At 35.2% G+C, this 14,737-nt stretch overlaps 1 protein-coding gene across 3 annotated transcripts in view; it reads left to right on the forward strand.

Moving 5' to 3' along the window:
* Nucleotides 1-1,963, forward strand: part of TpnC41C (Troponin C at 41C) — a 41,051-nt gene extending 39,088 nt beyond the window's left edge. For all 3 annotated transcript variants that reach the window (XM_073991244.1, XM_073991245.1, XM_073991243.1), the window contains 2 exons: nt 251-646; nt 716-1,963. In XM_073991244.1, coding sequence (XP_073847345.1) covers nt 251-646; nt 716-750 — 431 coding nt within the window. In that variant the 3' untranslated portion in view covers nt 751-1,963. The remainder of the gene's footprint in view (nt 1-250; nt 647-715) is intronic.
* Nucleotides 1,964-14,737: the final 12,774 nt, after the last annotated feature.

The following is a 14,737-nucleotide window of genomic DNA, read 5'->3' on the forward strand; positions in this document are numbered from 1 at the left end:
TCCATTCATAAAAGACCCTTAATAGGTTTATTAGCTATGGAAGACCTGTTGGAGTTCCAACCAAAAACCACCTTTAGCAGGTTTTTCGTCTCTAGAAGACCTATAAAAGCTCTTCCAGCTAAAGGAGACCTTCTGAAGACCCTCTATAGCTAGAAGACCACAACTTTTCTCCAAGCTGTACACACTAACATATTTTATACTACTTTATAAGCAATATATGTTTATATATTTCAAAATCTCTTTCTTCCAGTCCTTCGCAATGCCTTCAACGCTTTCGATCCCGAAAAGAATGGTTACATCAATACCCAGATGGTGGGTACCATTCTTAGTATGTTGGGTCATCAGTTGGACGATGCAACGTTAGCTGAAATTATTGCCGAAGTCGATGAGGATGGTTCGGGACAAATTGAATTTGAAGAATTCACAACATTGGCTGCTCGTTTCCTCGTTGAGGAGGATGCCGAGGCAATGCTGCAAGAACTCAAAGAGGCTTTCCGTTTGTACGACAAGGAGGGCAATGGCTACATAACCACAGGTGTGTTGCGTGAAATCCTGCGTGAATTGGATGATAAATTGACCAATGAAGATTTGGACATGATGATTGAGGAAATTGATTCTGATGGCTCCGGTACCGTTGATTTTGATGGTGAGTTGGCAAAAGAAGGAGAGATATGTGAGAAAACAAAATAAAATTATGTTCTTTTTTGTTCTACAGAATTCATGGAAGTCATGACTGGTGGTGATGATTAAAGGAGACATGCATTAGCCGGAAAAAATTTTCGTTATATTGCAATTTGGCCACCAGAGAGGAATACCTACCGTTCGCATGTATACGATTTATCAAAATTTATATAGTTACTGCTATACACACCTATACATATACATACTTATATACTATTGTAAAGATCAAATATTTTTCTTTTGTAAAAACAACAACAATAAGAACAAAAAAAAAACAACAACACACACTCAACATTTAAGTTAAAATAATATTAATAATAATTAAAAATACAATAATAAAAATTTACTAAAACCAAACAACAAAACAAAAAAAGAACTCATTACAAAAAAACTACAAGAACAACAACAAGTCAGGACACTCATTTCAAAATCAATCAGTTTTGAAGAATTGAACAGACATACCAATACAAATTACATAATGCACATTAAGGGTGGGCTGATTTGAACTGTTTCCGACTTCAACTCCACTATGGGCTCTGCGGATTTAATTCCGCTCTACTTAAAGTGGCATTCATCACCAAAAACAATGCATTGCTATTGGAGGCATAAAATTGATTTTCAAACTAACAGCAACAACTTAGCCACCCATTCACCGCCACCTATCACCTCAAGTGCCCAACAGTCCACAGAGCAATACAACAAAACAAACAGACAATCACACAAGCAATACGGAATTGTCATAATTGTTATTATATAATTATCTCATATGTCCAACACATAATATTGACATGTGTCAACTGTCAAATATTTTAGTTTAAGATCAGATTTTAATTGTGTTTTTTCTTTTGTTGTCTTCAAATTTCAATATTCGATTACATTCAAAATCGCTTGTTCTCTTGTGAATTTGAATAATTTGTATTCGTTTTTTGTTTCTTTTTTTCAAAGTGATTGACTTTGAAATTTCCGTATTTTTTTCTTAAGTTTAATTGAATTAATTGCTCGCCTTTTGAATTGAATTGTGGTAACGTTTTTCAATACAAGAAGTTTTCAAGTGATTTTTAGGTGACAGAACAACAACAACAACCATAATAAAAAAACTCAATGTGTTTTTTATACATTTTAAACAATTTATTCATTAACGTTATTGATACACAAGCTTTAGTTAAATGTAAATTAAAGAATAATTGGCCATGTTTTAGTTAGCCATGGTAAGACTTCAATTGATATGTGAATAAAGCAAATCGTTGACAAACTACGCCGGATAAGTGGTGGAAGACATTAATTGTTTTGAAGTTTTATTTAATGGGTAAAAAGTGTTTCTTTTAGATATATGAATAGTATTCTTGGGAAAACTGAAACTAAAAAATTATTATCATTTTGCTTTTGGGATGCGTTTTAATAGTAAATTTCTGACCATCTGTTTTCTATAGCCCTGATACTTCGGTACATCTGATATCAGGCTTCTTAAGTACATATATTGTTTTCTGGCTGAATGTAACCACCAAAAACTCCCATTATAAAGTAATAGGTTCACATAGTACTTTTTGGTATCCGTAACTACTTACAAACCCACCTACTAACTCATTATTTTAAAAAGGGCATGTTCCTCTAAATAAGTACTTATTCGATGACCATAAATATTCTACAAATATGCTAAAAATAAATATATTTTATTTGTTGGACTGTCCGTTGCACAGTGGTTGCACTTATATAATACTTCTACATTATATACACTGTGTGTAATTTTTTGAGTCATGTTTTATTTACCATATTCTGACTCCACAGTTGGATAGAACACCAAAAAGTCCTTCGCACGTGTGTCGCCGTTTTTCCCTATCTCATCAAATTTCGCGGTTATAGGCCTCCAAAGTTTGAGGTTTTGATGTTAAAGGGGCCACATAGTCAGGACTATATCTTCCGAACCGTTAGGAAATTTGAATTTATCTCAGTGGCAAAGTTGTAGTTGTGTGTGTGAACACATATAACCCATCAAACTTCATCTGCAAGGCCTAAATGGCCAAGGTCAAATTTCTTTTGAATTTTTTTTCCCGGTTTTTGGTCTACAGCTATCAAACCGATCAAATTTGAAGCAAGCAACCAACTAAAAAATGTACCTCAGATCTCAATAAACATCTTTCTAGAATATACGATCTCTGTATAGACGGTTCTTAAAGGTCAAAATAGCAAAGCAAATGTGTTTTGTATCCTGTTTTCTCTGGTTCTGGTCCACAGATACTAAACCGTTCAATATTCAAGAAAACAATCAACAACAATAATGTAGCTACGACATCAATAAACAACTTTCTGGAACATGTGGAATGTCTATGAACGGTTCTTAATGGTAAAAATAGCACAAATCATATGAAGTTTGATGGATTATATGTGTTCACAAGTTTTGTTCTTTAAGACAATAGCTACAACTTTGCCTCTAAGATAAGTTCAAATTTCCTAACGGTTTGGAAGATATAGTCCTGACTATATGACCCTTTTTACATTAAAGCCTCATACTTTGGAGGCCTATAACCGCGAAAGTTGATGAGATAGGGAAAAACGGCGAGACACGTTGTTTTTTTGGTGTTCTATCGAACTGTGGAGTCAGAATATGGTTATTAATTTACGCGTTGCACAGTGATATCGAACTTAAATTTTTCGAATCATTTAAATTATAATTCGAGAATTCCTTTTGTAGTTCGAAGCATTTCAATTGTAATTCGAAAATTCCATTTGTAATTCGAATTATTCCATTTTTATACCCTCCACCATAGTATGGAGGGTATATTAAGTTTGTCATTCCATTTGTAACACATCGAAATAATCATTTGCGACCCTATAAAGTATATATATTCTTGATCAGGATAAATTTCTAAGACGATCTAGCCATGTCCGTCTGTATCGAGGGTATTTTTTCCATAGGCAGGTCAAGTTCGAAGATGGGCTATATCACAATTTCTAACCGAACTATCTGCAATTTGACATTTGAGATTCTCAGTGGTCATGAAACATCTCCACCAAACATCGTCAACATAGGTCCATGTTTTGGTATGGCCCCCTTATAACCGTACCTCCCGATTTTCGGTATTTTGAGAATTTTAGCCACAATTTGTAACCGAACTATCTGCAATTTGACATTTGAGGTTCTCAGTAGTCATGAAACATCTCCACCAAACATCGTCAACATAGGTCCATGTTTTGGTATGGCCCCCGTATAACCGTACCTCCCGATTTTCAGTATTTTGAGCATTTTAGTTGCAATTTTTAACTGAACTAGCTGTAATTTGACATTTGAGGTTCTCAGTGGTCATGAAACATCTCCACGAAACATCGTCAACATAGGTCCATGTTTTGGTATAGCCCCCATATAACGGTACCTCCCGATTTTCGGTATTTTGAGAATTTTAGCTACAGTTTTTAACCGAAATAGCTGTAATTTGACATTTGAAGTTCTCAGTGGTCACAAAACATCTCCAACGAAACATAGTCAACATAGGTCCACGTTTTGGTATAGCCCCCATATAACGGTATCTCCCGATTTTCGGTATTTTGAGAATTTTAGCTGCAATTTTTAAACGAACTCTCTGTAATGATCGGTATTTTGAGAATTTTAGCTACAATGTTGTCTATTTAAAAATAATCGTCAATATAGGTCCATGTTTTGGTAAATCCCCCCATATAACTTTACCTCCCGATTTTCTGGAATTTTTAGTGGTCACGAAATTTCTTCACTAAAATTCGTCAACATGAATCCATTTTTGAGGGTCTACATTGTTTTGATGAAACTACCCTCAATTTGACTCTTGAAGTTCCCTGCAGCTATAAAACTTTTCCGCCAAAAAATGTAAAGATAGGTTGACTCTTTGATATAGCCCCGTAGGTGGTACCTTTCACCTAGCTGAACACATTTTTTAGATTAGATAACACTGTGCAACAAAATGGAGGTGAAAGTATGGGGCACGAAAAATTCCTCTTGGGGAAGAAAGGCCTTGGTGAGTATATTATGAACCCCGAAGGACAGATCCGCCGTGAGTCGAACTTCCGCGTTATGGCGTGATGAAATTTTTGTTAGAGATCCTGTGGGCCATCAGGAATTAGGGTTATATATTTGTTCAGTGTTGCTTAAGTGCTCTACAAAAACAACAAACAAAGATATAATGCTAATTAATGATGGCTTACAGGGTCTCTTGCATCTGTCACGGCGCATCTGTCCTTCGGGGTTTTTAATATACTCACCATTGCACATAGGTTTCAATCAGGAAATTTTTGGCCAAAACCCTATTTTTGAAGTTTCGAAATTTTAATCTTTTTTTCACAGAATAATAAAAAACACATCAGGTCATCTGAAAATAATTAGTTTTTGTAATTACCGATATATGCCGTTAGTTGGAGCAGTGCCAAAGTTGGCACTTAATTGCAAAAGAAAAAAAAACAAGTTGTTTTGTAAAATAGACTATTTGTGTTGTGTTGTGTCGCTGCATAAATATAGAGAAGTGAGACCAAAGATATAATGAATCGGGAAGCTGGTGGTGAGTACTTTCATAATATTAACAAGTAAGAAAAGCGTTAAGTTCGGTCGGGCCGAACTTTTTATACCCTCCACGACAAATTTCAGCCATTTCGGTGGTTAATGTGGCCACAACCTTCAAAATACCGAAATTCGGAAGGTACCGTTCTATGGGGCCTATATGATGGCGTGGACCTATACCTACAAATTTCTGGGGGAAAGTTTTATACGCCTAAAGAAGACTAAATACCAAATTTCAGCCATATCGGTGTGATAATGAGGCTAAAACGTTCAAAATATCGAAAATCGGGAGATATTGTATTATGGGAGCTATATCAACACGTGGACCTATGAAAACATTTTATGGTAGAAATGTTTCTTAGCCTCTGGAAACACAAAATACAAAGTTACAACCGATTCTTTGGTCAAATGGGTCTAATACATTCAAAATATATTAAAATGACGCGTACTTTATAAGGGGTCTTATGTGGGGACTATACCAAAACGTGGACCTATATAACCCAACTTTGGTAGGAATGTTTTCTGGCCTCTGATGACACAAAATACCAAATTACAACCAATGCTGTGGTCAAATGGGTCTAATACATTCAAAATATATTAAAATGACGCGTACTTTATATGGGGCCTTATATGGGGGCTATACCAAAACGTGGACCTATATAACCCAACTTTGGTAGGAATATTTTTTGGCCTCTGGAGACACAAAGTACCAAATTACAACCAATTCGGTGGTAAAATGGGCCAAATATCTTAAAAATTCCTTAAAACGACGACGCGTCACGCGTCATTTTGTATGGGGGCTATACGAAATCGTGGACCTACATAGCCCGCTTTCAATACCAAAAGTCCTACGTAAATACAACATATTTTCCCAAAATTTCATCAACCTACGTCAATCCGTTCGGACGCTAGAGTGATTTCCACAGACGGACAGACAGACAGACGGACAGACGGACGGACATGGCTATATCGCTGTAGAATTGCACGCTGATCAAGAATATATATACTTTGTGGTGTCTACAATGATTATTTCGAGTAGTTACAAACGTAGTGACAAACTTAATATACCCCCATCCTATGGTGGAGGGTATAAAAAAAGAACTTAAAATGGTGTAAAATTAGAGTAGTAAATTCCCTGTTTGTATGTATATTGAAAATTTTTTTTTCAAATATTTTTAAAATATATTTAAACTTTTAAAAAAATGTCCAAGTTTGTCCACCTCCAAATTGATTTTGGAAGATAGCTGGGGGACTGAACTAATAAATTGAGAAATAAATTCTTGCTCAAATTTGCCACAGTTAAAATAAAGTGCATTTTTCTATTTTAAGATAGGAGAATTTTTTGTAAATACCTGTTGTGATTGTACGTAGTATCCAATTGAAATAGAACGGTAATACCCACATCTATCAACCGATTTTTCTTAAATTTAATAGTTAAGGGTTTCAGAGTGTAGAAAACAAGTATGTGTAAGTTTTTTGAAAATAGGTCAATTTTTTGTCATAGCCCCCACATAAAAGTTCCGTCCGATTTTAGATATTTTGTGGATTTTACCGACACTTTATGACCGATTCGGCTGAAATTTGGTATTTCGACCTCTTGGAAGATATGAATCCTTCGTACCAAAAATTATTAACATAGGTCAATGTTTTGGTTTAGACCCCACACAACGGGACCACCCTGTTCAACAAATTTTGGCTGTTTTTGGTCATTTTGGTCGATAAAACGTAAGAATTGCTGTTTGTACACATTAAATATAAATAATAATTAATTTCAATACAAAATGGACGTTGAAATAGTTTTGGCCAGAAAATTTGGATTTGAGACCATTGTGCATTGTCGAAAAGTTGTTACACCTAAAATTGTGAAAGGACCCTAATTATTCCATTTTAATTAAACTTTTTTATAGTGGAGGGTATAAAAAGTTCGGCCCGGCCGAACTTAACGACTTTTTACTTTTCTGTTGTCGCACAGTGTTATTATCATTTTGCTCTAGGGATGCGTTTTAATGGGACATTTCTGTCCATCTGTTTTCTACAGTCCTGATATTTCGGTACGTCTGAGATCAATCTTCTTAAGTATGTATATTATTTCTGACCCAGCAAAAATTCCCATTATAAAGTAACCGCGTTATATAGTACTTTTTAGTAGCCTTAACTTCTTACAAGTCCACCTTATAATCCATTATTTTAACAATGACATGTCCCTCCCTATTTTTTTCGATGACCACTAATATTCGGCTACTCACTTACTTACTTAGCTGGCTTTTTACAGAACATTTGTTCCATAAGCCGAATTAAGAAAAAATCTCCAATACTCTCTGCTTGCTGCTGTATTTTCCCAATCTGGGATATGGAGTTTTCTGATGTCGCGTTTCAATTGTTCGCTCCAACGAAGCCTTGGCCTTCCAGTTCTGCGTGTGCCGACATGCGACCCGTATTTATATGCCTTTTTAGCGGGTTCATAATTACTCATTCTTATGACATGGCCCAGACAACGCAATCGTTGTATCTCAATTCGTTCAACTATACTGATTTCGTGGTATAGTTGGTATAGCTTGTTGTTCATACGACGCACAGTGGTTCAGAATCGTTTTTTCCTGGTCAAAATTCTGTACCTTTTGAACGGATAGAGATATTTTCATAATTTTTTTTTTTGTTATACGGATAACATAATCGGCTTTCAGACGAATTATAAGCGGTCAAATTCGTTCTGGTAGTTGCAGAGAAATTCAAGGTCAAGGTCAAAGTTAAACGTTTGAGTTTTTTAACTATTTTTCATAAAAATATGAATGTTTTTGTGGTTTTTATATCTTCCTATATATTAAAGATGGTCAAACACCAACAAATAAACAATAAAATTACCAAAAAACTAAAAAAAAATCGAAAAATATGTCGAAAATTTTTTTTCAAAAATTTAAAAAAAAACAAGTAAGAGCAGGCTATAGTCGGACAGGCCGACCATGTGATACCCTATACCACTATAGATTTGCAATATCTTTCCTCCATGGATAAAGATATATCCTGTACATTACAAATTTTACCAATTTTCACACAAAAGTTTTGGTCCATTTAACCCGCTAAATATTATCTGATATTCATGTTGGTTTGCACACGCCTTCTCCATCATAAACTTAACCTTTGTTTAAAATTTCGCGCCGATCGAACTATTATTGCGACCTACAGAGCGGCTACAAAATCGACCAAAAATTTTGTTTTTGGTCCATTTCATCCCTTTAACATTTCACGATCATCGCCAAAAACTAATCAGTTCTATTCTGGTACAACCCCGACCTTCATACTAAATTTCGTGACAATCGGTCCATAATTGCGGCCTGTAGCTTGATTACAATTTTTAATGGACGGACAGACGGACGGACGGACGGACGGACACACATAGCTAAATCGCTTTATCTCGTCGAGATATGAAGTTTGGTATACCACATGAGGGGTCTACGACGAATATTTCGCGGCGTTACATGAATTTTTGGGAAAACAAACTTATTATACCCTTTTCCACATTGTGGTATAGGGTATAATTACAGCAAAATTTAAATTTGTTCAAAAATTAAAAAAAATAATCCTTCGGTTTTCATAAAACTTATATAACTCGTATAAAAACTCATATACGCTAAAAATGTTAAATTGTGTCAAAAAGCTGTAATTCATATGATAGCAGTATAGAAAAACACACATTTTTACCAATGTAAATTCAATAAATTGGAAAAAGTGTTAAACGGAGGGAACGGGACGGATACAAAAGTATATATAAGCTGAAAGAGAAGACTCTCGCGCATCTTTCTGTGGGAAAAGAACTTTGTTCAATGTTGTTCCACAAAACTTCTAGTCCACTTAATTTGGAATTTCATAAAATGTAGTACCTGAAGAAAAATGAAATAGCTCGAGTTGTTTAAACGCTATGGTAATTTACTAAAATGATTTTTAAAGGCCACAATCCTACATACCTTACAGAAAAAAAAAACAAAGAACACAATATCTGTTATAGTTTCCGAGAAATAGCAACGTCCTTCTCCAGAAATTTGCAAAAATTACGTATTTCCCAAAAAATGGGGAAAATGTTCGTCTTTAGGGGCACACCACGCCCACACCTTCCAATATTTTGAGCTAATTTTTTGGTTTCCTTAGTTTTACTATGTTTACTATCGAATCCCATATAGAAATTAAATTCGCCGTCAACGCAGATTGGCCCGTAGATATTTCGAAGAATTTTTCTCTCGAACACACTAAGCACTGCCTCATCTGCTGGCGCAAGGACCCATGCTTCGGAACCATACATTAGCACAGGTAGTATCAGTGATTTGTAAAGTGTGTTGACGACTGTGGCTTTATTCTTAAACTGCTTACCTAATCAAAAGTCTTCGTATTGCACAACTGAATTTGTTTGTTGTGTTTATGGCGGTGCCGAGGTAGATGAAGTCTGTTACTTTGTACCTCAAAAATTTTAGGTACGAACATTCGCAGTTGGTGGACATATTATGCGTCGATACCATCAACTTATCGCACTTTAGCGCACATTTTACTCGCATTCGGATGCGATCCAAAAATGACATCCATTTCTCACATTTTAACTTCATCTGGATGCAGTTCAATCGAAGTCGTGAAAACTGCGCTCCCATTTCTTACATTTTAACCGCATTCTGAAACAATCCAACGATTGACATCCATTTCTCACATTTTAATAGCATCTGGATGCAACTCAAACGGTGTCGTGTAAAATGCACTCCCTTCGTTACATTTTCTTAACAGTTGTTAGAGGTCCCTACAAGTACATAATTCAGTTTGTACATCCCTAAAAGCGCACCGGTATCAATTCTTCCAAAAATAGATAAGCGTTTTAACATTTCCAAAAATTTGATATAAAATAAAATAATTTGCGAACATTTTTGCGGTGATCTATGACAAGAACATTTTTTAATCTAGTTCTGTACGAGAACTTATCAAAATCTTAACTGCGATGGGAAGATAATATAAAATAAGAAATAATTAAAACAATTATGTTACAGTGTTTTATTTATAAATGCACTTAAAACTAGAAAATAATTTTTCATGATGGAATCTCTCAAATAAAATGCAAGCGCATTTGAATTAAAATTGTGACAATGTTAAACTGCAAGCGTTTTACTTGAGAGATTCCATAAAGAAAAATTATTTTCTAGTTTTAAGGACATTTATAAATAAAATTCTGTAACTTATTTTTTTAATTATTTCTTATTTTTAACTTTTTAGTAAATAAATTTGTTGAGCACTGACCATTTTTTGACCATAACCAAATTAAAGTCAATTTAGGCCGAAAATGTAGATAAAAACTTTAAATTGCCTGAAACGAGTGGTGCCGTTATATAGGGGCTTCCCCAAAATCTGACCCAAGTCCACAATTTTTGGTGGGGGAGTTTCTGTAAAATTGGGAACTTCAAATGGCATGTTACAGCCAAGTCGGACCAAAAATGAAGACAAAATCTTCATATTCATGTTTTGTCATCCAGATCTGAAAAGTGTGCAAAGTTTCAGTTCGACTGGTAATTTGCAACTGTGTTCAAAATGAGTTCTTAGATTTGAACTAAACTGACTCCAAAGCAAGTTAAATAAAACGCTGTAAAAATATGAAAACGCCTTTAACATATGAAGCAAGAACAATACAGCTTGGATTAAATGGAGAGCGGAGGAAACAAACACATGAGGGGGCAAATATTCTTTTAGTACAGCGACACAATAACATGCTTTCATTTCAGTACCTGCTCGGGTGTTACCGTGAGAGCTATCCCAATGAGAGCTATCCCAATGCATGATCTAGAAGAAGAGGTCCAGCGTTATACGGTCGCAGTTGCAGATGCCGTAAGCAGCTAAAGTTTAAATGCGGTCCTCGGAGCACATCCCCCATCAATCGCAGCTGAGGAGCGTCAGCTGCCACGACAAACCAGAGTAGTTTTGGTTCAACTATGCTCCGGAAAGTGCAGCCGTATAAACTCCTTTTAGGCAAGGATCGACAGCTTTTTAACTAACCCTTCGGTACTTCATTTTATCTAACCCTTTAACATTCCATTTTAACTATCCCTTTGGAATAGCATTTTAACTAACCCTTTAGGTTAGAATAGGATGCAGTCCAATTTGCATCCAAAGCACATGTTTTGATGCAGTGCTTTGGATGGAGTTTAAAGCCACTCTTCGGAATGTGTTTTTATGCAGTTCAAAGATGCAATAAAAAAATGCAAGCAATTCAAAAATGTCCCAGAATAAATAAAAATAATTTATTACACTGTGACACAAAATGGAAGTCAAAGTCTGGGTGGTGGAAAATTCCTATTGGAGATGAAAGCCCTTGATGAGTATATTAAGAACCCAAAAGGATATTTTCGCCATAGGTCAAGTGTTTGAGATATCGCGTGATGAATTTTTGAATTTTTTTCCTATAATACTTAGGAAAATAGCTCCATATCTCTCATTGGCGTTATTGTAGCTTCGTTTTGAGAATACATGTCTTAGTCAAATCGATTGGCGAATCTTTTTGTAGAATATTTCATTCTTCTAACTCAATTCCTTTCATATCCTTTTCGTTATTTATTTTTTGAACCGTAGTAGAAGTACCACAAGATGAGATTTTTCAACATTCAAATATTCTATGTTGCCTGTATATTCAATGTTGGTTATTCATTGGTATGTGGACTTATTGCTTATATAGATATCTGGGGTGCTTTTGAAATATTTACCAAAACCGATATGGCTTATCTTCGAACTTATACTAAGTTTGGACAAAATATTATGAATCCAAATTTTGAACCGGGTCTGCAGATCGGTTCAAGAGTTTTTTTCACTTTTCAGGCTATTTGCTGAGGACATATGGATTTGCCCCCAATGAAACTTGTACCGTCGTAATGGGAGGCGGTCAATACAAGTTGTTACAAAAAGCTCCTGTAATGAAGAACATGTTAATAACAACTTTTCATGGAGGACAGATCCGGTTATCTCAATTTTTGAACCGGATATTACAATATTAAAACCGATTTTTGAACCGGTTTTGGCGATGAAATTCGATGAAGATAATATTTCGAAGTCGGAAGGACAGTTATGACGTAGGTCAAATTTCTGATTTATGGCGTGATCAAATTTTTGTTAGGTTCTTTTTTGGTACCAAAACGTCTTTAGGGAAATAACTACAATTGGTTTCTTTATGAAAGTAACATTAAATATCCCTGATTTTTCTCTTTTTGGGCCAAAATTTGTCTGTTAAAAGAAACAAGATTGGGACCATAATTTCTCTATTAACAGATTCACGATTTGTCGCCATAATATGTATATTTAAAAGCCACAGGTTGGACGACAGAATATTAATATACACAGGACTGTGATTGGTAGTCAGTTGTTGTCTATTAACATACTTAACATACTCACGCTTAGGTTCCAGAATTGATATATTAACAACCTCACGTCTTGGTTCTATAATTTTTATAAAGGGTGTTTTTTAAGCGCGATAGAACTTGAAATTGTAAAAAATAACACAAAAAATTAAATTGTAATCAAAATTTTTTTTATTCGAAAGATCAATACGTGACATTAACACTTGAAAATGATTTCGGGCATATGGGCACCGCGGCTGTTCTTGACGAAGTGCATTCGGGACGTCCAATTTTTGGCCACTTTTTCGAGCACTGCTGGCCGTATGTCACGAATAACACGAACAATGCTGGCCTCCAAGGCATCAATTGTTGCTGGTTTATCAGCACAAACCAGTGACTTCACGTAGCCACACAGGAAATAATCGAGAGGTGTCAAATCGCACGACCTTGGAGGCCAATTGACAGGTCCACTTCTCGAAATCAACTTATCGCCAAATTTTGATTTCAATAAGTCGATGGTTGCGTTCGCCGTATGGCACGTAGCGCCATCCTGTTGAAACCACATATCCTCCGGATCAATGTCATCCATATTTTCAAACAAAAAATCATTGATCATGGTGCGGTAACGATCTCCATTGACCGTAACGCGAGCTCCGGCCTCATTTTTGAAGAAATAAGGTCCGATGATGCCACCAGCGTGAAAACCGCACCATACGGTGCATTTTTCTGGATGTAATGGAGTCTGTAGGGTCTATTGTGGATTGGTCTCACTCCATATGCGGCCATTTTGCTTATTAACAAACCCGTTAAGCCAAAAATGCGCCTCATCGCTGAACACAATTTTGCGATAAAACAACGGGTCGAATCGACGACTGATTTTCAAAGTAAATTTGGATAATTTCGTAGCGTTGTTCAAGCGTGAGTCTATTCATGATGATTTGTCAGAGTATACTGAAACAAATAAAAAAAAAAGTTTCATCAAAATTTAATTTTTTGTGTTACTTTTTACAATTTAAAGTTCTATCTAGCTTAAAAAAACACCCGATATTAACCATAATTACACTGGGTATAATTTTTTTTGACATGGTAAATTAATTATATCCTGACACCGCAGCGTGATACAAGACCAAAAAAAGATGCCTCGTGTCTCGGGGTTTTTTTTCCTCAATTCTCCTGAATTCTACCTATCAATACAAAAAACCCAAATGGAGCACGCCAAAGTTCCCTCTGCATGGATCAATGTTCAACTAATCCCATCTTCTTTCCTAATTTTAAACTTTTATGAAGAAGATACAAATTTTTGCTGGGGGTTTGAGAACATTATTTCGGGGAGTGTGAATTTCCTAAGATGTTGTGTAGTTGTATATCACAAATATTTTTGAAATTTTAACATAACTGAAGCCAAGGTTTACTCTTTTAGAACACGCGACTCGCGATTGTATATTATACAAATTAAATACTTTTGAATAAAATGAAATGTTTTTGGACGTGACAAAAATTATTGGACTTAAAAGATAATTTGCGAGGAAGCTGTGGCTATATTTATGTTAAAAAATTGGTGAAAATGGGTTGAAGCCACCATGTCTTTTTTTGTTATCTCTTTATTTGTGAGTAAACCACACTTCTCTCGAGTTTCTTGTCAAAGTAAAAGCAGAAGCAAACTAAATAAGGATCATCTCACTAATGTATTACTTTTCAAAATTTCGTCTGCTTCTACCATTAAATGATGCTGACAGTTTGAAGCCAGATTTACAGTGTTTTTTGAAAATTTCTTCTAATTTCATTCCGCAAACAGGTTTTTATAAAAACCATATATAGGATTGTAGTACTTGCGATTCTGAGTTATTTGATAGGAATATTGTGAATGTAGTCTGCACAGCTTCATAGAAATCTGCATCCAAATTCGAAAATTTTGTGCGAACATGTTTCTAAAAATCATATTTTTCGGGCCTAATTTTAGCAATTGTTTTTCGATTTCTTCGTACTTGATTGCACATATTAGTTTTTTACGTTCCTGATCCAATAAATCATTCCCCGTGAAAGTCCATCTACTAAAACGCGAGTTACAAGAAATTCCAAAGTAGAAAAATCGTCTAAAATTGTTTTTGGAAATATCGCGTATTTTATCGCGATTTCTGCGGTTCGTTTCCACTGTAATAAAAAAACTAGTACAGCATCTTCGTTCTAG

Source organism: Musca autumnalis, unplaced genomic scaffold (genome assembly GCF_047663935.1).
Source record: "Musca autumnalis isolate F117 unplaced genomic scaffold, ASM4766393v1 scaffold_5, whole genome shotgun sequence".
Classification (NCBI taxonomy): Eukaryota; Metazoa; Arthropoda; class Insecta; order Diptera; family Muscidae; genus Musca; species Musca autumnalis.